This window comes from Epinephelus fuscoguttatus, linkage group LG7 (assembly GCF_011397635.1).
Source record: "Epinephelus fuscoguttatus linkage group LG7, E.fuscoguttatus.final_Chr_v1".
Lineage (NCBI taxonomy): Eukaryota > Metazoa > Chordata > Actinopteri > Perciformes > Serranidae > Epinephelus > Epinephelus fuscoguttatus.
In genome coordinates, this window is record NC_064758.1 from 4,907,027 (window position 1) to 4,930,114 (window position 23,088).

Below are 23,088 nucleotides of genomic sequence, written 5' to 3' on the forward strand. Positions count from 1 at the left end.
GCTGTGCCACCAAGTTTTTGCAGTTTCAGTCGTTTCTTCAGCACATCAGCTCTCGGGATGAGTCCTTCATTATTCTCTTTGAATGTGAACGTGGGCTCTCCATCTGCAGTATCCCCACGCCTTCAGAAACTTTTAACTGATGTCAGTACCCTCAAACTTCTGCACCAATCCAATGTTACTGTAGAATTTGTTTTTAGCAGCAATCTTCACAATGACAAATTGTGAGTGGACAGATTCTTGTCACCACCACCACCACCACCATCACCACCACCATCACCACCACCACCACCACCACCACCACCACCACCATCATCATCATCATCATCATCATCATCATCATCATCATCATCATTACTGAGGTCATCTTCTGAACTATCATAGTCAATGGTTTTGCTTAGCGGTTTATCTTACTTTCTTCTGTGCAACTGCAGCGACCAGAGATTTCTTCTTAGTTTTGACCCCTTCAAAGCATTTTTCTTCCTCTCATTTTCAGCCCTTTTCTTCCTTTTTTTCAGCCTCTTATTATCTTATTATCTCTTTATTATGAGCCTTCTCCAGCTCCAGTTTTTCCACAAGAGAAGCTGATGTCCTGCCTGTTTTCCATTTATAGACACATGAAATGACAATTTTAGGTCTAAAATTAACGTGATTTAAAATGACATTATTTCAGCGTTCAGAATGCAATGAAGAATTACAGTAAAACAACATTTTGATAATAATCACAATGGTTGAGCCACTGGCTTAAATCACCCCTTCCCCGCCATTTTAAAAACTTGCATCATCCTGCAAAATAGAGCTAATATCATGCAAACCGTATAGCTTCACATCATAGCTTCCTAAAGCACTAACACATGAGATTATTTCAAATTTGGCTGTAATTATTCACACACAAAAAAAAACATGAATCCTTGAATGAAAAAAACAACATCACTTTGAACAACAAAAAACAGTTTTTTGAACTTAAATATGCATACTAGTTATTCTGTGTGCCTCTCTCTTAACAGGGTGGGTGAAATTGCTGATTCAACTAAAATGTGTGGTCACGTGAACATTTCTTTCAACGGGTGCCTAGAAATATGGGATGGCTAACTCTCCAACCGGCTCAAATCACCCCCACTCTCTCCTAATGACAATATAATAAGTTTGACTTCTTCAAGTTTGGTATTATATTCAGCAATTAATGAGGGAAACTATATTATGTTGATGATAATCAGCTAAAAGCTTAAAAAATGACGTTTACAACAAACAAAATGTTACTTACTATGCAAATAACAAAAATGAGCAAGGGAAACTAAAGTATACCAGAGGAGGGAAGAGAATATATGTGAGCTGCAATGGAAAACTTCATGTTCAGTTTTATGGAGAGTTTTGTTGGATTAAGCTCAGTCCCAAATCTAGCCCTCAGTTCACCAGTTATCATGTGAACCAATCAACTCATTGATGTTTCCTGCCTCCAGATTCCAGGTTCAGCTGAGTCTTGGTGGATGTTCTCTTCAAACAAGAACTACAGACACAAAATATTGGTGGGGATAAGTGTAAACAACAATGTAACTGTTTGATGGCATCTGACAGTGCCATTCTGCAGCTTCACTCTATAATGGCCGATGGAGTCCTGCCACAAATTCCTGATAGCTTGACTCTGAAATGAAAATGATAAGATCAACAAAATACTTCCTTAAAAAAAGAGATCTAAAGTTGTCAACTTAATTTCCATGTTTTTTAAACAGTGGACATTTTATAGACAGCCACAGACCTGTGTCTGGCTCAATAAACGAGTGTCGAATGAGGAAGTCCAAGACCACCATGCCAGAGTTAGGTTTGAAGTCATCAGTGGTTAGCAGTTCCTTTACCTGAAACCAAGAATAAGCAATCACATTACCCCTCCAGTATTTTAGGTATCTAACTCTTGGTGCTTTCAGTAGCACCTCCTACAATATTGTTACTATTTCACAGGATTACTATTTAGAATATGTCAGCAATACTAACCTTATCTATGGGCAGGAGATAGAAATCTTGGACCTCTCCATCACCCACTCTGGGCTTGAACTCCAGAGGAAGTTCCAAATCAAAGACAAACTGACATTCTGCAAACACACCCTCTTCATCCTCATAGGTGTAGCTAGAAAATACATTGAAGTAGTTAGTTATGGAGACTTGACTTTTACTTTTCTTTTGTAATGTTTGTATTCTGATTCAAGTCTTTCCTTTGTTTGTCACACTGCACTCAATTTACGATTTTTTTCTTTATAAAAAAATACAAAAGACAAAGGAATTACTTTGAAATGTTTGCTTTTATTTTAACAATAAAAGTTAACAAAAGCATTTCCGTTTTGGGTTGCTGCAAGCCTGTCTATAACCAAACTCACTTATAAAAAATACATAAAAGGTGCCTCCTGTTAACAAAATGTATAAAGAAGACAAAACACTTTTGGAAACAAATTAAACATGTCAGGTAGCATGCTATTAAATTACAGGAAAAAAAATCATAAAAAATCATACATGAGATGCTTGTAATATTGTTTTTTTTTTTCCACAAAGAACACAAGCCTGTTTGCTGCCTCTGGCATGAGCAGGTCTGCCCTGTTACAAAGATTAATTTTCCTATTGGGATTAATAAAGTGCAAACATAACTTTGATCAAATCAGTGTTTATTTTGGCAGCTATTTTAGATTTGGTCTTAGTCCTGACATGAAAATGCTTATTAGTTTTAGTCTCATTTTCATCATTTTTATTCTTCATAGTTTTGCCCTGGTTTTAGTCATGACATTTTAGTCAACTTTTATTCATTATGTTGTCTATGTGTTTTTTATCTTTAAACTAATCCAGTTAGGCTCATTCATGTATCAGAAATTAAAATCAAAGAGAAAGGGTTTTTCTACAACTACAGATAAATTCTACTCACTTATAAACTATCATTTCTCCAGCAGTGTTTGACAAGTTTAAAGGTTTATGAGCACACACTTTCTGATCATCATTTGAAAAACTCAACATCTCTCTATTTATGTTCTCAAAAACTTTGTCACCAAAACACCACAAATAACAGACAACTAGGATTTGTATTTAGGTTCATTGTAAACTCTGACTTTCCATCTTAAATTTAAGGTGCCTCTTAAAAAATGTATTGTGCATCCCATGCTGTATTCAGCATGTGGATGAACCCGGGCTTTTGGACTGTGTATAATGGTACCATATCAGTAGCGCGGCTAATGACCGTGCAACATGTAGGATGTGTTTGGTGGCTTCTCCCGAGGAATGTGCCTTTAAAATATATTTTATTCATGCAAAGCTGCTTTCTGAACGACTCTGAGTGATAAATTCGGTTAGCAACAACTGCATTTATCTATACTGTGTTACAATGTCTGGCCGTGCAAAATCTGACTTGGCCAAAGGAGGCCGCAGAAAGCCTCAGACATTGCCTGGACGTGACCTCCCTGACTCTCCTGAGAAGTCGCCCCATGCTAATGAAGCCTTGCTCTCCAGTATCAAGTCGATGTTGAACGAAATGCGTGCCGATATTGTTAACAAGCTTGACCACAAGCTCCATGATTGCTGAAACTGTCATGAGAGAGATTACAGTGGCTATTTCACCCCTCGAGAGCAAACTGGGAGCTCTCGGGGAGACTGTTGCAGACCTTGAACACTTGGCTAACAGCCATAGCAGCCAACTAGCCGACCTCAAAGCTCAAGTTTGCAAACTGACCACTTTGGCCGACTCTCTGTCCAAGAAATGTGAGGATCTTGAGGTGCACTCGCGCTGGAGTATTATACGGATTATGGGCATACCAGAAAGGTCGGAGGGAGCCCAACCAACGGATTTTATGGCACAGCTTCTACAGAACCTGCTTAAGCTCGGCAGCAAACCCACTTTGGATTGGGTGCATTGCACCCTGTGAACAATGCCCGGGACCCACCATGACAGCTCATTGCCAGGGTGAATTTGTTCCAGATTCGGAACCTAATACTTCGGCGGGCAAGTGAACTCTCTCCTCTGACCAATGGAGGAAGGGTGATCTCCATCTTCCCTGACTTTAATCCTGCTGTCCAGAAGAAATGGGCTGGTTTTATCAAGGTGAAGAAAGTGCTCCAGTCATGTCCAAATGTGAAGTTCAGGCTACTTCTACCCCACTGTGCTGCGCATCTCACTCCCCAGTGGACAGTTTCACAGGTTTGAGGACCCTGATTTGGCACTAGCCTTTGTGAATGAAGACATAAAAAAGGGGGTTACCACAGCCCCATAGTTTTGGCTGAAAGTTAACCCATTTTGTCACTCTAACTTAGTTAGTTCAGTGACCAATATGTCTGCTTTGGGGTCATTTGTATAGAATATCCCTGACTCTTCTGTTAAGTTCAGTACGTAAGTGCCTATTTTTTACTTGCTAAGCCCATAGGAGTTTTATTTTTTTTAGGTTATGTTATTGTTGTATGCTCCCTGCTGACTGAGGGGCTGAACTGTTAAGCCACCTGCCTCATAGTTTCCTGTCCAGGCCTGTACACCCTCAAAAATCAGCCAAATTGATTAAGTCTTTTTTGAACGGTTCTCGACGACTGCCAATTACTTAATCCCACAAAAAAAGAATATTCTTTTTTTTTTTTTCAAGTGTTCATCGTGCTTTCACTTGGATTGACTACTTTTGGTTGACAATAGACTACTGTCATCAGTCTCTGACTGTAGTTATGATGCAATACTTGTTTCTGACCATGGACCTGTCACTGTAAAGATTTCTTTTCAAAGTTCCACTAACTCTCATCCTCTTCAGTGATTTAACACAAGTTTGCTCACCAGTGAGGATTTTGTTGGTTAAATCTCTAGACAGATTGACTTTTCTTGCATGCTAATAAAACCCAAGATGTCTCCTCTTCCATTTTGTGTGAGACCCTTAAAGCCTACACTAGATGGGAAATAATCTCATATACTGGTCATGAGAAAAAAACTCAGGAAAGACAAACCAGCGCCATTGGCTCGTTGTATTACCCAACTTGATGCTCTATATGCCACTTCTCAGTCTCCTGAAATATATAAGGCACGTGCATCTTTACAGTCAGAATATGATGTGCTTACATCACAGTTTACCACTGAGCTTCTATTAAAGACAAGGTCTTCCATCTATAAACATGGTGATTAGGCTAGTAAGCTGCTGGCACACCAGTTACATCAGATGATCTCATCTCATCAAATTCCTCAGATTCAGAAGGGCACAGGCAAAACTACAGACACTCTTGGGATTAATAATGTATTCAAACAGTTTTACATGTCTTTGTATTCTTCTGGCCATGCATCACCCTCGCCTAACTTTGATGGCTTTTTTGATAATTTGAGCATTCCCTCCCTTGAATCTGTTGCTTGAGAGGAACTGGAAAAACCAATAAGTTTTGCTGAGCTTAATACTGCAGTGTCATCCTTACAAACTGGGAAGTGTCCTGGGCCTGATGGGTTCCCATCAGAGTTTTATGGAAAAAAAAAATAGCATCAGCTGGCTCTGTCTGTCTTTTGGACATGTATAATGAATCTTTTAATTCTGGTTGCCTCCCCTAAACCCTTATGCTTGCAAATATTTTCCTTATACTAAAGAAGGGCAAGGACCCACTTCTTTCTTTCTTTCACTTCTTCTACGTCTCTTAAATGTAGATTTTAAATTATTATCCAAACTGTTAGCTATACTCCTTGTATCCGTCCTCCCATCTATATTATCAGATGACCAGACTGGGTTTATCCGTAATAGACATTCTTTTACCAACCTTAGGCATGTGTTTGACAGCATCTATAGTCCTCCAATGTTAAACACCCAGGAAGCACTCATGTCTCTAGATGCAGAGAAAGCGTTTGACAGAGTTGAGTGGGACTATCTATTCTACTCTCTCTAGAAATTTGGTCTAGGTAAAAATTTCATCTCTTGGATTAAAATACTTTATTCATCTCCCAAGGCATCTGTTAGAACTATTTTCCCCTGCACTGATCCATTTGCCAAGATTGCCCTTTAAGTCCCTATCAGATTTCTGGATACAAACTGAACCTCAGCAAAAGTGAGATAGTTCCGATAAATGACAGAGCTAAGCAATTTCCCCTACATAAATTCCCCTTCAAAACTGGCCACAACAATTTCACCTATCTGGGAATCAAGGTCACTTAAATTTAAATATTTTATAAAGATAATTTCACCTCGTTTTTGTCCACAACCCAGAAGTATTTTGATTGTTGGTCACTTCTAAATCTGTCATTAGATGCAAGAGTCAATGCTGTTAAAATAAGTCCGCAAACAATGGACCCCATCAAGACCTTGTGGGAGGAGGACTTGGGAGAAGAAATTTCTGATGAACTGTGGTCTGACATTTTACACCAGGTCCATTAAGTCCTCTATTTGTGCAAGACATGCACTTATACAATGTAAAATTGTACAGGGCACCCACTACACCAATGCTAGACTATCTAAAATTTTCAATAAGGTGTCTCCTGTATGTTATCGTTGTCAGCATTCCCCAGCAAATCACATACACATGTTCTGGCTATGTCCAGCTTTGTATAACTACTGGACAGAAGTTTTTAAAACTATCTCATACATTGTTAAAGAAACAGTTAAACCAAACCCGTTCACGGCTTTGTTTGGTGTCTCCTGCTCACCCTCTCTGTCTGCATCTAAGAAACAAGCTAAAGCCTTTGTAACCTTGTTGGCAAGACATTTAATACTCCTTAACTGGAAAGCCAAAAGTCCTCCCTCTCATTTTCGTTGGATTACAGATATTCTTTACTTTCTTAAATTGGAAATTGGTTTTCTGCCCCTTGCCATGTTGTATAACATCAGTATTTTCAATGTGTTACGGTCTGTATTATTAATTTTTAAATTTGCATTTTTTTTCTTTTCATTTGCTTGAATAACACACTGATTGTTACAACCATCTTACTGATGTAAACATCCTATGTAAAACCTTAAAAACCAAAAAAAGTCATACTGCCATACTTAACTTGCTGCAGACTTAAGACAAACTTTACAGTGGACAGTGCTTTGCATGAGGTCAGATACTGCAAAACCAAACCAGTTCTAGATGACTGAGGAGACAAACCTTTTTTGGGAATTAACTCATGTCCTTTCTTCCTAGCACAAGCCCCCATGTTGGTACCCTCTGTGGGTGTCGGAAGAGAAATAAACTTCCTTGGATGACGGGGGTCGGAGGCTACCATCAACTACAGGAGCCAAGATGGAGCCATAATTATCGTAATTACCCAAGTTAATATGAAAACTGATTTTAATTTTTAGACATAGTCTTATGCTATGAACTCAAATTAATTGATAAAATCAATTAATCGCCCAGCCCTCAAACTGCCCATGAGAAAGGTCCTTCATAGGACTGGAAGGACAAACTCCAGTCCAGCCTCTGTCCAAAACTATGTAGCATTCCACCTGACCACCAATCCCCATGGCCCTTTTGTAAAGTGTTGAGTTTTCATGTAAACAAACAAAAATTATGTTTGCATTCAGCATTTCCCACCAATATGCACTGTGTGTATCCTTCAGGTCTGTTGAACTTCTTTCCTTATAGAACAGAGTGGATTTCTTTTGGACATTTTAAAACCTGCATTGTTTACATCTGTTTTCCCTGTCAGCAGTCAGCTTCTTCCTTACCTTAGCTACTGCATTACTGCCACCTGTAGATCAGTGGAATAGTTTGGGACCACTACGAGGCATGTGTAACACATCCCCTGCCTGTGCACGCATGTATGCTCCTGTCATAGATATTAATAATAACTAGATACCAGATAGCAAGATGGTATCTGTTCATTCCAATGAAGTTTCTCACCTGGCACACACGCCAAAAAGGTAATCCTAACTTCTTCTTTCACTCCAAGATCCTCTATTTCGTAATGAGTGGTGATATTAAGCTCACCTTACTGTGGATACAGGATGAGCCTTCTCAGCAATGGCTGCTGGGATACATGCCTCCTCCTGACATTCTTTGACCAGAGTGTGTTTGATGCCAACACCAGCAGCCAGACCACCTGCTGCCTTCAAATATACAACACATCACATCAGTCTTCTTGATTCATTTGTGGGAAACTGAATTGGAAGAGCTTTGAATTAAAAATGTTGAACTACTCCTTTAATTCACAGTTTGTTGTATCTATTTGTGCAGTTTATCCAAACATTGTCAGTTACAGTTTGTACTCACCACATTGTCCAGTAGTCCAGGGTATGTCTGCTTTGTAGGGGAGCGTCGCGCTAGCCACATGCTGACTTCCCCACTGTCACTGACAGTGTAACCATTGATATGGACTCCATACCGCTTCACCCCAAAAAGACCTGTAGTATAACATCACGGTAAGCTAATACAACACTAACACTGATAAAAGCTGCAATTGTGTGCCAAACTTACTTGTAGCTGCTCTTTCCATCCACATCAAAGGAGGGTCAGAGAATTCTGACATCACACTGTACTTCTGAAAGATAGGAATGCCTCTGAGTTATGGTGATACATATGCTGTTATTGAGAACACCTTGGGTCACTTTAGGTATTCCGATGGGATTTTTGCCTTTATGATTGTTACAGTCCAAGGTCTAGTCCAGTGTGTGAGTTGGAAGAAACTGCATCAAAGTTACGGAAAAGCTTTAGCAGTCATTCCCTAAAAAAACCTAAAAACTCAAAGTGCACGTCAAATAGATTTTTCCCAAAGACCCATTTATATGGCTGTGCAATTAATCATCGGGTGATCGCAATTACAATTTTGAGGTCAAACGATTTAATGAAATCGAGGGTAAATGATTTTTGGTCATGGACGCCTGGAGATGTTATTTTGTCTTCTACGGAAGCCGTGCATGCGCAATACCGCCCCCTCCCCTTCTCTCCTCTATTTGTTCCATGAGCCAGTCAAGTAGGTGAACTATGAATAATGCGAGGGGTAGGTGATCGCGGAAGATTTCAAAAACAGCGTGCAGAAAATGGCAGAGGGAGAGCGAGAGAGGTTGGTCTGTGTGTGTGTGTGTGTGTGTGTGTGTGTGCACGCACGTGTCTCTGTGTGTGTGTGTGAGACAGAAATGGCATGCCGTCGTGTAAACAATTTAAGTCATCACGTGCGCCGCATAATCATTTGCATAATTGTGATTTCAATTTTGACCAAAATAATCATGATTATGATTTTTTCCATAATCGAGCAGCCCTACCATTTTAGGTATTTCTTACAACGCTCATGTATATTCCAGTGTTCATTTTTCTGCTAAGTTTGCTTTAAACTAGTTATTTGATGCTATAAATAGGGAGTGTGGCATCTTGATTGACAGCTATGTGTGCCAGTTGGTGTGCTCTCGATCAGCGGCGCTGCTTGTGATTGGTCAGGTAGGTGCATGGGTGGAAACTCAATACTGCAAAGATCGTTATTGTGCAGACTGAAGCCCTTTTTACTCAGAGGCCGCACTGTATTAGTCTCTTCTTTATGCCACCTCTGCATTTTTTCACAGAACCAAACAACAGCGGTGTGTGATTTTAGACAGCATGATAGCAACAGGGAGGCAAAAGAGGAGTGACAGACGTGACATCAATTTGATGCTAGGGTGGTGCTTGAAAAGGGGCATGAGTGTACTCAAAACTCTCCTTAAGTTTCATATTGTGCCCATTAGGGTTGGCAACAGCAGGGCTGTGTAGAGTGATGCAGGAATGAGTCCTAAAACCCAGATATGAGTTAGCCTTTTAGCACTTCTGGTTCCTTCGTCTTTAAGTGAATGGAATTTTTGAATGGGTTTTTGGTTAGATACCTAAAATAAAGTCTGTGGTTAACTCAAGCTTAAGAGATTTTCAGTTTTTGTTTTTCAATATAACCCCTGTTGGTAAATATCTCACAAGGAATGGGTACCGTATTAAACAGGCCGGAGCCAGCTCTGCCACTCTGTCTCACAGTGATGGGATACTCGATTCCTTTTACTGACTTGAGTTTGTATGAGTCACTCACTAAAGTGAATCGGGTTTTCGAATCACTTGACTCAGTCACCCAGAGTGAGAGCACACTACTCAGGTAAGGGAGGAGCTCTCCGAGCAGGGAGAGTGTGAGTGAGCTTCATGCTGCTGGTGAGCTGGGAGTTGGAGCTACTGAGTGAGTGAGTGAGTGAGTGAGTGAGTGAGTGAGTGAGTGGATCGTTTTCTGTGGCCTCAGCCTGTGATACAGCTCAGCTCAGGGCAGGGCAGGGAGGAGACCAGGGAGTTGAGCTGAAATAAGGACCAAAGCTGTTGCTTCTCCCACTGGGAGATTAACACAATAAACTGATATATTTACACAAATGCAGTTAACAATTGCACAATAGTCACATGTTGTCTGGTCTCCTCTTTGTAGTTAGCTTGCGGTAGCAGGGGCGGTGTCAGTGAATGAGTTCAGAAAGAGGGGACTTGTAGCAAAGGCCGCATCTGAGCAAAGTGATTCCTTCATTTTCTGTGGAGCCTGTGATACAGCTCAGGGCATGGAGGGCGAGGGAGAGTTGAACTGACAAAAGTACCTGAGTTGTATCTTTTCCCACAGGGCTAATACAGCGATTAGCTTAATATATTTACACAAATGCAGTTAGAATAACAGTTGCGTGGCATGTTGCCTGGTCTCCTCTTTGCAGTTAGCTTGTGGTAGCAGGGTTTTCGATTCGTTCATGACTCACACATCACTACTGTCTCATACATTCAGACAGATATCCACGCTCAGAGTGACAATGGCGGGGAGAGTAAAACGTTCCTAAGTTCAAAGTCAAAGTCAAAGTAAACTTTATTGTCAATCAAAACCATACAATAAGGAATGGCACAGTAGAACAAAATTATGTTTCTCCACACTCCAATGTGCTGGTTTGTAAAAAACAATTAACATAAAAAGTAGTGCACACAGACAGCAAAAAGTTCACCTAAACACAACATAGACAGACAGAAGGCATTATTGCATAAACATAGACATGTAGATAGACACTGACAGACATAGTATTGCACAGCATTTTTCAAGTATTGCACTTAAAAAAAGTTACGTACAATGTGCCAGGGATGTGAACAGGGATGAGGCATGTAATAAAAGGTAAAGTGCAAAGTGCTGAACAGCAGCATAGAACTATGTTGTGAGTATAAAGTGCATAGTAGTGACATGAGTTTAAATGGTTTATGACAGTCCAATCAGTCGATGTGGGTGTGTGTGGCACAGGAGTGACATGTCATGATATTTTCTTGAGTGAGTTGAGTAGTCTGATGGCCTGTGGAAAAAAGCTGTTGCTGAGTCTGGCAGTCTTGCACTACATGCTGCGGTAGCGCTTGCCAGATGGTAGGAGGGTGAACAGTTCATGTGCTGTGTAAGGTCTTTGATCATATTAGTGGCTCCAGCAGTGGGATGGGTATAAGTTCTGGATGGATTGTTGGGCTGTTCTGGTGATCTTCTCAGCTGTCCTCACCACTGTCTGTAAGGCCTTCTGGTTGGCAACAGTGCAATTGCCATACCAAACTGAAAGGCTGCTGGTTAGGATGCTCTCAATGGCGCCTCTGTAAAAAGTGGTGTGGGCAGACGGGGGAAGGTCAGCTCTCCTCATCCGCGCAGGAAGTGGAGGTGTTGCTGTGCCCCCTTCCATGTCAGGTTGTCAGTGATATGCAAAACAAAAGAACTGACGTGCTTGACTCACCATTTGAAAAATCACAGGGTGCCAACCCAAAACTCACAAACAGAATAAATCCAAATCTCAGCCCTCACAAATATTATATATATCAGTCTTTTATCAGCAGTATCACAAACGGACGTGTTTCAGCACTGAGGAAAGCCAAGTGCTGAAACGCGTCCGTTTGTGATACTGCTGTGCGTTATTAAAAGACTGATATATATGATATTTGTGAGTGCTGACATTTGGATTTATTCAGTTTGTCAGTGATATGCACCTCCAGGAACTTGGTGCTTTTCACAGACTCCACAGCACTGCCACTGATGGTGAGTGGGGTGTGTGGCATGTGTTTTTTCCTGAAGTCCACAGTGACTTCTTTTGTTTTGTTGACATTCAGTAGAAGATTATTGTTGTCGCACCAGTTGATGAGTTGATGTACCTCCTCTCTGTAGGCTGAGTTGTCATCACCACTGATGAGGCCCACCACTGTTGTGTCATCTGCGAACTTGATGGTGTGGTTCAAGTTGTGTTCGGCACAATAGTTGAGGGTCACCAGCATGAACAACACAGGGCTCAGCACACAGCCCTGGGGGACCTCAGTGTTCGTGATGGTGGTCTCTGAAGAGTTTTTGCCAACTCTTACTGTTTGTGGTCTGTTGGTAAGGAAGTCCAGTAACCAGTTGCATAGTGGAGTGCTGATGACTATTGAGCCAGGTTTACTTGGGCTTTTGTTGGTGTTTTCCTCAAACTGGCTGAAGTAGATGTTGGCTGTGTTGAGGAAGTCAATGTTGTCCTCGCATGGTGGGGGTGGGGACCTGTAGTCGGTGATTGACTGGATGCCTTGCCACTGGCGCCTGGGGTCCTTTGTGTCAGTGAAGTGGGATTGGATTTTCTGTCCATAGGCCTGCTCTCGCGTCCCGGTTCAAGTTGGCCCTGGCAGATCTGAGAGTGTCTTTGTCCCCAGACTTGAAAGCAGCGTTACATGTTCTCAGGAGCGCACGCACCTCACTGGTGAACCAGTGTTTTTGGTTGGCTCTCATGGTGATGTTTTTGATGACGGTCACATCTTCCATGCACTTTGATATGTAGCCCATCACAGATTCAGCGTATTCCCTCAAGTTGACATCCTGGTTGGTAGTAGCAGCCTCTCTAAAAGCAGTCCAGGCTGTGCAGTCAACACGGTCCTGAAGAGCTGAGGTAGCTCACTCTGGCCATGCTCTGATCTGCTTCACAGACAGCTTGCTCCGGATTAACAGTGGTCTGTAAACTGGAATTAGCATAACAGAAAGATGGTCTGAGTTCCCAAAGTGGGGATGGGGAACAGCTCTGAATGCCTGTTTGATGTTTGTGTAGACACGGTCGAGGGTGTTTTCTCCCCTGGTAGCGAAGTTCACATGTTGGTAATAATGAGGAAGTACAGTCTTCAGGTTGGCTTGATTAAAGTCACCAGCGATTATGTAGACAGAGTCAGGGTTAGAATTTTGCATTGAGCTGACAGACTGATACAGTGTGGACAGTGTGTCTTTTGTGTTTGCACTGGTGGGGGTGGGGGGGGGGGGGGGATGTACACAGCTGTATTGTTGATAGCTGTGAATTCCCTTGGCAAGTAGAATGGTCGGGATTTTAATGTCAGAAATTCTATATCCTTAGAACAGTGACTTGAGACAATTTCGGCATTTGTACACCAATTATTGTTTGTGTAAATGCACACACCTCCACCTCGAGATTTGCCGCTGAGAGCATGACTCCTGTCCGCTCGGATTAAGCTATGTCTCTGTGAGGATGATGGCGCTGCAGTCTCTCACCTTCCGTTGCATAGTTAAATCCAGACTAAGATAATCCATTTTGTTTTCCACTGAACAAACATTGGATAGCAGAGCAGATGGAAGTGCAGGTCTGTAGGTTCTTTAGCCTGGCACTGATACCCGCTCGACTGCCCCGCTTCCTAGATCATTCCTAGATCAGGATGGTTTCACCAGGCTAGTAAATCGCTGTAAAAATTGCTGGATAAGCCGGAGTTCAGTAGTCCGAGTAAAGTACTTCGACAACATATTTAATGTAAATCGCATATTGCTATCGGGAGCTGGAGTAGCCGCTGCCATACAGGGTGCCACCATCTTGAAAAGATGTACAGCTCAACAGTTTTTCTGAGCAACAAGTGTGTTATACTTGTCGAGAGTTGATGCCGACACTGCTCGCTGCCACAAGTGCAGCAGCTGTTTTGTATGTAAGGGTGGAAACACCAGTAATCTCTCAAAACACCTAGCGAAAGTACATCATATACAAATGGAGAAATGCACCGTTTTCGACTGCCTAGCTCGTTGTTCATCTCCTGTTTTGCCATCCACCTCAGGTAATGTTATGTATGTATGTATGTCTGATATACGGTCAGTTTGAATATGAATGCACCTATTTTACGATTTGGCAACTTTTTTGTTAAGCTGCAGACACAGTGAAAGAACCCACTCCCCCCTCCACTAACGGTGGTCCAAGCCTAAGACAAGCCCCAAACCCCTTCACGATTGCAGCTGAGTCCAAGGGCTTTATGTAACAGTTTGTTAGTATATATCTAGTAAGAGAATTATATTAGTTATATAGTACAAAAAAACTCACAACAATCAAATAAGGATAATTCAACAAAAGATTTTTTTTTTTTTTTTTTACTGTAGGGAGATGTGCAAGGCCCTCAACCCCAAATATACCCCTCCCTCAAGAAATGACCTCAGTGACACTTAAATTCCTACCTGGTAAAAGAAAAGGCCCATGTGATCAGTGAGCTTAAGGATATGCCAAAGCTGGCCATCACAACAGATGGGTGGACCAGCAGATGGGTCAGGACCACAATCTCACTATTACAGTGCACTACACCAGCCAGGGCAGTTTAAAACAAAAGGTGCTCCACACCAGGGCAATGTCCAAAACAGTCTTGAAGTTAAAGCAACAGCTCCCTGGTAAGAAGCCAATTAAAATATTATTTTGTAATTCCCAAATTTAATCAATTTAATTCAATATTTAAGTGTGGCAATTAAATTTGTGTTGTTGTTTTTTTTGTTTCAGGCCTTCCACAACACTTGCTCATACTGAATGTCAAGACCAGATGGAATTATTGGGGTGGGGGGGGGTTGGGATGACTATAGGCCTAGACAGTTTCGAGATCTGACCCTACCACACTGGGTGAAGCATAACAATTTTACATACAAATGTGCATTAACACTCATAAATGCTAAATAAATACCACGGACATTAAATTGCAAAGCAGATTTTAACTTACATTGCAAAGTGTCCTAGTGGAGAAGTAAACATCTTTGTTTGTGCCCTGCGTATACGTCCACTATGGTCTCAGGTGATGTTGCTCTCGATGTGAAGTAGTGCAAGGGACGGAAATCTTGTTGCCCCCCCCAGTTGATCGCAACCAGTTCTGAATTCTCTGCATAGCTGAAAAACTTCTCTCCAAAGTAGCAGATCCAATGGGCAAAGTCAGCATTAGCTGGAGCAATTTGTATAGATTTGGATAGCTCTGTTTTTCAAGGTTTTTTTTTTGCAGATGTTCCAAGGAAATTGGCTCTGCAGTAGAAGCTTAGTCAAGCTCTATTTCGACTTCGACTATACTTCTCTGTTAGAGGTTTTATTCCATCTTTATTGCATGCAAAAACTGCAGCACACGCTTGTGCCGGTTCGAATGCTTCTCCGGAGAATCTTCTTTCCAGCTTGTTAATAAGAGTATCAAGCACAGGGAGATACAGTTTCTGCTGATAGCCTGGAGACTCTGGAATCTCCTTGCCGGCTGTTTCCCTGTTTGCCCCCAAGTGCTGGTAATCAAGAAAGCGTCAAAGAAGGGGGGTGGATTTGAAACACGTTTTCTTTTGGGTGCACAGGGAACACCAGTCTGACAGGCAGTATTTTCTTCAAGCACAATGTTGTTGTCAAGGCAGAACTGTTGAACTGACTTCCATACATCGCTCCAAGAGTCAGCCTGCCTTTTGGACACGAAGTGCGCTTTCACGTTGTGGGATGCAGAGCAAATAATTAAACACAAAAAACACTCCTTGATTTCAAGTTGCTCGGCATATCTCAAGCACAGTGACAGCTGCTGGGTTTTGGAGCACTGAGCTTCTGCGGTAATCGAGAAAAATCCCATGTCTTGTACTTTTTCCACTGTTACGGCATGTAGGATCTTTGCACAAATGTCAATTATTTCATTCTGGAAACCGAGGCTTGTGGCATTGAAGTAATTTGACTGCATGGTTTGAAAATCAGAGTCATATTTGGACAAAAAACTGCAAACTTAAAAAAAATTGACACAAGCTTCTGACCCTTCTCCCTCACAGTGTCAACGAAAAGGCAATCCAAGTTTGGACAGTAGCCTCACAACATCCATGACTTTGCCCAGATACTGATTCTGTTCCTTTCCACTGTAGCTTTATGGCTCTCAGACAGTTTAGCTGCAATCGATCCACTCCTGGATGTACTGGCTTTAAAGTTATCCCATTTAATCATGCAGTTCAGATGGGCCTGTGATTTTGCATGTTTTTCTAGTTTGTTGCTCAGTTTTTTTCCAGTCAACCTTCCTGAAGGCATCCTCTGTGCTGCTATCAGTTTGGAAATGGTGACATGCACAGCAGAAAACTGCATCCTTTCTAACTGAATACTCAAGCCAAGGGTGATTCTTATAGCAGTTGATGGAAAACAATTGCTTTACTTTCCCAAAAATTTTAGAGGGGGATTCGGACAAAGCAGGCTGCTTGGAAGAAGCTTGTTTTTCTCCTAGATCATCTGTGTTACCCACTAGCTCTTCAGTAGAGTGGACGTTTGCTGGAGCTGCTCCAGAGCTGCTCGAAGTTGGCTGCGAGCTTGCTGCTGTCTCTGTTGGCCCATCATTGTGGGTGTTTGTTGTTACAGTGTTAGATTTTGATTATTGTCTGTCTGTGTCCTTTGGAACAGGATGTTTTAAAAACCTCCTTATGTCCATATTTTTACATTTACGTCACAACTAGCTTACTGTCACGTTATGACTAGCAGAATCGCTGCGGGAGAGACACAGCCTGGAAGACGACTTATCACATGACTGGAGCACCAAAAAATAATAGATATTTCAGTCATTCAGTCAAATGAATTCAGGTATTTTATCTGCCGTCACTGGGTGTGTTTTGTGTCACTTAAAATATTTATAAATTATATTCAGAAATAATTTTTGGAATTAATTTGGGAACACTGTAATGACATCCTTTGACCAATAAGTTTATTACCTATTTTAAGTAAAATAATGGAGAAATATATGTATGAACAGATTCAGTCTTATTTTTAAAACAATAATTTTCAGCATGCATATAGGGAAAAATACTCGACTGCCACTGTTCTAACGCAAATGATAGATAACTGGTATAAGGCAACAGAAAGAGGAAAATAATAGGAACAGTGTTTTTAGATTTTTCAGCTGCTTTTGATATTTTAGATCATGATTTCTGTACGACATCTATTGCACGTCTGTCCGTCCTGGAAGAGGGATCCCTCCCCAGTTGCTCTTCCTGAGGTTTCTACCATTTTTTTTCCCCGTTAAAGGGTTTTTTTGGGGAGTTTTTCCTTATCCGCTGTGAGGGTCATAAGGACAGAGGGATGTCGTATGCAGTAAAGCCCTGTGAGGCAAACTGTGATTTGTGATATTGGGCTTTATAAATAAAATTGATTGATTGATTGATTGATTGATTTGTTGTTGAAGAAATTAAAACACTATAGATTTTCTGCTTCTGCATTATTGTGGATTAAGAGTTACAAGTGATTCAAGTTTTGGTTTTATCATATTTAGATTATTGTTCGATTGTTTGGTCCAATGCTTCACAAGGAAATATAAGAAAACTGCAAATAGTTCAGAACAAAGTAGCACATGGTGCTCTAGCTTGTGGTTGAAGAACAAATGTGAACAAAATGCATGAAAACCTTTTGTGGTTGGATTTATTTTTTATTAAAATACTCGTTGATGTTTTTTTATGAGAAATGTCATCACAACCAAGAGGCTATGATCTGTCATGAAAAATTGTCTTTTAGTGCTGGAATGCATAATTATGCAACAAGACAAGCAGCTGCAGTTGTTTTACCTTACCTAAATTTAATACAGTTGGGCAACGGACGGTAATATACAGAGCAATGAAAGAATGGAACTCACCCCCAAATTATATCACTCAACAGAAGAACATGACAAATTTTGAAATAAAACTAAAAGATTACTACCTAACAAGAAACTTCATCAGTTAGAAGTTCTGAAAGTGTATCAACATCTTTAGCCCCTTTTCCATCGCAAGAACTTTTATCAATTACCCGGAATTTTGAAAAGCCTCCGTGCGTTTCCACCGAAATTACCCGGGTAAAAAAACTTTCCCTCAACCCCACATATCCCTGGAAAAAGTACGTAGTAGGGAGGTAGGACTTTTCAGATTACCCAGAATTCTTGAGGGGCGGGGCTGTTTGCCGAAAAACACTGATCAGTGGAGCACACACACGCAGCGTTCCGCACTTCCTGGTACGGGCAGCCGCCGCAAGCTTTATTTCATTTCTACAAGCTTCACTTCGTTTCTGTTTTGATTAAGATGGGTAGCAAAACCCGGTACTAAATTATTAAAGATCTTAGTATTGATAAGCGCTAATGTAATCGGTTCTTTTGTGCCGACACTGATCTCCTCTACACACATCTACACACACACACCAATGCGACACGGTAACCGGTGAACGGCCGAGCGGCCATGATGGAAACGAAGTGAAGATAACTTGAAAATGGCTTGAGTTGACCGCAGTTGTTGTTGTAAGTGACATTAAACCTTAGCGAGTTGGAAGCCAATACTTTATCAATACATGTGTTCAGCAAGCATGAACATGTAAACATGTAGACAGCGATATTCAATATGCTCCGTCCACAGTCTCTCATCCACCGTCACTAATGTTACGTCTTACACGAGGACAGCACGCTAGGACAGCACGCTAGTTCAGCTGATAGTGAATTGTTACTAATAAGCTCAAATGACAGCTGTCTGTGTGTAGACTAACTTAGTTTGACACTTATCTTAAAAGACTTAAGTCTTACGAGACAAACAGCCCCTACTCTCTACACCAGCATGTAACCAGCCAAGCTGGCGGAGCGAAATAAAGGGCACACGCCGAATCATCTACGTCATCACGCTAATCTATATAAAGTTTCCGGAACTTGAGGTGAGGTAGAAACGCAAACCAAACAGATTACCAGGAATTCTTTTACCCAGGTAAACAAATTCCTGGTAATAAAATTTCCTGGAAATGTTGGTGGAAAAGGGGCTTTTGTTGTAATGGAGCAACACCAGCGCTGTCAGGGGGGCCAGAACAGATGGACACACAACAGCAGCAACAAGAGGAGTTTGAATGAAATAGAAGAGAAGTAACAGAGGAGCCAAACACTTCATCATTGTACAATACAAAGAGAAGTGCCTTGGAGGAGCTGTTCTCAGAGGAAGACAGGGAGCTGAGGTTGATCATCCAACAGAACACCTTGTCCCTCAGTGAGCGTGTTGATTTGGAGGTCGAGCTCTACAAAGGCCTACCTTCCACCCTCATGGCTGAAAAGCCTGTGATATGGTGGTGGGAGAGGAGAGCAACTCTGCCCCTCCTCACAAAAATTGCAAAGTTACCTCTGTGCTCAAGCCTCCTCCACCCCTAGCGAGAGGGTTTTTTCAACTGCAGGGAACACTATAAGCCAGGAGAGGTTCCGACTTCTGCCTGAGAAGGCAAACATGTTGAGCTTTCTCCAGAGGAACTGCTAAGAACTATTAGGTCTTTTGCAGGCTACATACCTGCCCCAATTTTGAAGCTTTTTTTGAAGTCTTAAAAAAGGCTGTAGCGAACAAGTGGCTAAATGAGACTACAGAACATCGTCATGGTGAACACCGCTTTACAGTCTCATCTTGGGGAAAAAAAAAAAAAAAAAAAAAAAAATCATATTCAATCATACAAGTATTGTTCATTTGTGAAGATTATCTTACTGAACAAAACATGTAATTATTAAGTTTGCAACAGAGCTGATTTTTGTTGTTGTTGCAATAATACATAATCCAATGGAAAACTCCCATTTAGTTTTTGTCAAAGGAACCGGGTCGATGTTTAGGTTCAGTGTGTAGGATTTAGGGGGACATATGGGCAGTAATGGAATATAATAGTATATTTTCATAGTGTATAATCACCTCAAAATAAAAATCGTTATGTTTTGTTACCTTAGATTGAGCTCTTTATATCTATAAAAGGAGGGGGTCTTCATCTATGGAGATAGCCATGTTGCACCAGTAGTCCAGAACGGACAAAGCAAACGCAAGCGCTAGACAGGGTCATTCACGATTCCAGACTGGCCACCATAGTTAGAGGCCTCTCTGCAATGAGCAGCATCAGAAAACCACTGATTTGTACTATGAAACTGCTTTGTTCAGTGTTTTTACTGTTTTAAATCACAGGATCTATTTGTTTTGGAGAGGAGGGGACCTCTGCTGATAATTCAGATCCCAGTAAAAACCTCCTGAACATCTGGATCAGTAAAAAGGTGAGCAAAGACTAGCATGTGGTTGGATAGCCTCCCATCTCTGGCATGCCTAACAGTGTCAGAGAAACACTGATTTATAAAGTTCAACTGCTTTATTCAGTGTTTTACCAGTTTAAAGCCCTGGTTTGTTTGTTTTGGAGAGGAAGAGACCTCTGCTGATAATTCAGCTCCTGCATGGGTGCAGATCTGATGACAAGTTTGGGGGGGGGGCACAATCAGTTGTGACTTTTTTTTAATTGCACGCGTGCAAATCATGCCCATAGAGCGCTTGAGATTGCCAGCATATTTCACGATTTCATAGAGGCTCATCACCATCACCAAGTCATTCAAAACGCACTACAAAGAAAATCATATGCTTACCTTTACTGTTTATTTCTCTTAAACAGCCAGTAGTACATGGAACCAGCCATCACCCTCCTTTTCACTGCTTCGCTGTTAGTTAATGCTACTTCTAGTTTCAGGGTCTCAGGCATGTTATGTCCACTCATGTTCTCATCTCTCGCCTCTCACGGATTCCCATTTCCCCTCATCATCTTCCCTTTCTCCCAGTATATAGGACTACTGTATACATTTGTTCAATTTCAATCATTTAAGCTATTTAGAATTGGGGGGACAATTTGTGTTTTTCAGAATTTGGGGGGGACATATCCCCCCCGTCCCCCCTGGGATCTGCACCCATGAGCTCCTGGTATGCAATCTGCAATCCTCACTTCTCTATGCCACTAAATCCCCCAAAATCTATCACACTGAACCTTAAACTTGGTTGGCCTAAAAAAAAAAACCATGATGATGATATTGAGTCTCATCTTACCAAAATCCATGCATTCGAGCTATAACTAAGAGGTGTGTGTGTGTCTCCTGTCTCACCTCATCTCTCCATCCTTTAAGGCAGGTTAGGGAGCTGTGTTGTCTCAGTCTTTGCAGGACAGCGTCCACAGCCTCAGACCGCATGTCGTATGAGTCCAGGCAGGGATTCAGTGACACAGCGCCACCGTGTGGCGGGCTGAACACCTCTGGATACCGTGTCAACAGTGAAGCTACATGGGGAGGAATCCAGCCCACCTGTGCTTCGTTTATCTCAAACCTAAAGCAGTTAGCACGACAGGAGCCTGTGGGAACAGGTTTAAAGTAGTTATTTTAAAAGACAACCTTTCATTCGGTCGACCGCATGTTGTATTTTCACTCAGTGTCACTGTTATACCTGGTAAATAAAAGTTATTCATTCGGCGGAGGAGTTGGAGTATTTTTTCTGACCAGGCAGAGTTGGCCATTTTTCCGTATGACAACAAACTACCTCTCAGGCACCACTACAATAACTGTGTTTGAGTTTAACTATAACCAGTCGAGCGCTATACTCACATACCCACAGCGGTGCGCACTGGTGCGCATGTCTGCTTCTTCTTCGTGGCTGACCAAACTGTGCAGATTTTCCCTGAGAGTGGTCTGCCAGGCAGCACTTTTCTTTCTTTCTGTCTGTCTGAACTGATCGATTGATATTTATGATAAGCAGACAACAAAAAAGATAGAGACAAATAACAATAACAGAAAGTGAACGGAAACTAAATGAACAGATTTAATAAACAACAAAAATTTAGTCTTACATGCTCAAAAAGGAGTAGGAGGAAATATGCACGTATTTCCTTTCCCTTATCTTTATCCATACATACATATATGTATGTATGTATGTATGTATGTATGTATATATATATATATATATATATATATATATATATATATGTGTGTGTGTGTGTGTGTGTGTGTGTGTGTGTGTAAGACTGCTTTTCATGCTTAATGCTTTTTGTTGTTTATTACATTCTGTTCATTTAGTTCTGTGGAATTCCTCTTTGATGATCCATTCTGATTTATGCCCAGGGAAAACCACAAAAACAGGCAAAAGTCTTTTCAGAGCCAGAGACTTTTCTGACAGCCGACAAATCATTGCCTCACTGATGTGTTCAGTGTTTCTGATGTTATGTTTAAAACTGTTGCTGCTGAAGAATCAAAGGGCAATGCATAAAATTTGCTCCGATGATAATGCAAATCCACGATGTGTAATATTTGATCTATGTGTGTGGAACAGATTGTTAAGATAAATGATGGAGTGTGAGGTGAAATTGTAGCTTTCATAGACACTCCTCTGGGAATTATAAGACATCCAAACAGGGTCTAATGACCAACAGCCCCTGAATAAATTGTGCCTCAACATCCATGACTTAATTCACAAGAGGACACGCCATTTCTCTCCTTCCTGCTACACGCTCAGCAGGCGATCAACCTCAGGCTTAGATGAAGCAAACCTGCCACTCAGCAGGTTTGCTTCATGGAGTATATTGCCATTGTTACTGACTCAGGGTTACTCTGAACTGGCTTTGTGAAACAGAAAAGTCAGACTTTTCCTCATCTCAGGCTGAACATACTCAGAGTTTTCACTAATCCTGCTCTCTGAAATAGGGCCCTGGTGAACTCAGTCAGGTTAATGAGTGAACATGTGAAAGGAACCAATCAGGAAAAGGAAATGAGGTAAAGGAAGGGAGGTAAGTGAGGAAAAGTGTCAAAATAAAGAAAAAGAAAAATCTTTACCACAGAGACTGTGTTTTCAGGGAGGGCAGGAAGTAGAATCAGATGAGTTACAGGTCTGAGATAGGACTTGTCTTTGACAACAACTTCAGCTGTCCTGATGTGGCCATCTTTGCTTTGAAGGAGGTGAGTCACCTTTCCTTCAGGCCAACAGGCTCTTGGTAGTTGGGAGTCAACAGTCATCACAGTGGAGTTTAACTGTAGATCGAGTTTGTCCCTCTGCCATGTGTGCCACAGTTTAACGTGATGGAAGGTAGGATTAGCTTAAGTGTTTCCAGAAATTATCAGATAATATCTGTATGGCGCCATTATTGTTGACTGACGAGATCGGAGTCATGGTAGGAGATGAGGGGGTGATGCTTTCAGACCACACTT

The 23,088-nt window shown here is 41.4% G+C and overlaps 1 protein-coding gene across 1 annotated transcript; it reads right to left on the reverse strand.

Moving 5' to 3' along the window:
* Positions 1–310: 310 nt before the first annotated feature.
* tpk2 (thiamin pyrophosphokinase 2) lies at positions 311–21,524 on the reverse strand. The gene is made up of 8 exons (XM_049581757.1): positions 21,338–21,524; positions 21,004–21,245; positions 8,365–8,428; positions 8,161–8,291; positions 7,879–7,997; positions 1,987–2,119; positions 1,754–1,850; positions 311–1,639 (listed from the first exon to the last, which is right to left on the reverse strand). The coding sequence occupies exons 1-8, from the start codon at positions 21,405–21,407 to the stop codon at positions 1,593–1,595; spliced, it is 903 nt and encodes a 300-aa protein (XP_049437714.1). The 5' UTR covers positions 21,408–21,524; the 3' UTR covers positions 311–1,592.
* Positions 21,525–23,088: the final 1,564 nt, after the last annotated feature.

Coding starts and splice junctions, on each gene's coding strand:
- tpk2 (XM_049581757.1), bottom strand. CDS start 21,407: ATGGCCAACTCTGCCTGGTCAGAAAAAATACTCCAACTCCTCCGCCGA. Junction 21,246..21,337: donor GAATAACTTTTATTTACCAG/GTATAACAGTGA, acceptor CTGTTCCCACAG/GCTCCTGTCGTGCTAACTGC. Junction 2,120..7,878: donor CATCCTGTATCCACAGTAAG/GTGAGCTTAATA, acceptor TGTATTTTCTAG/CTACACCTATGAGGATGAAG.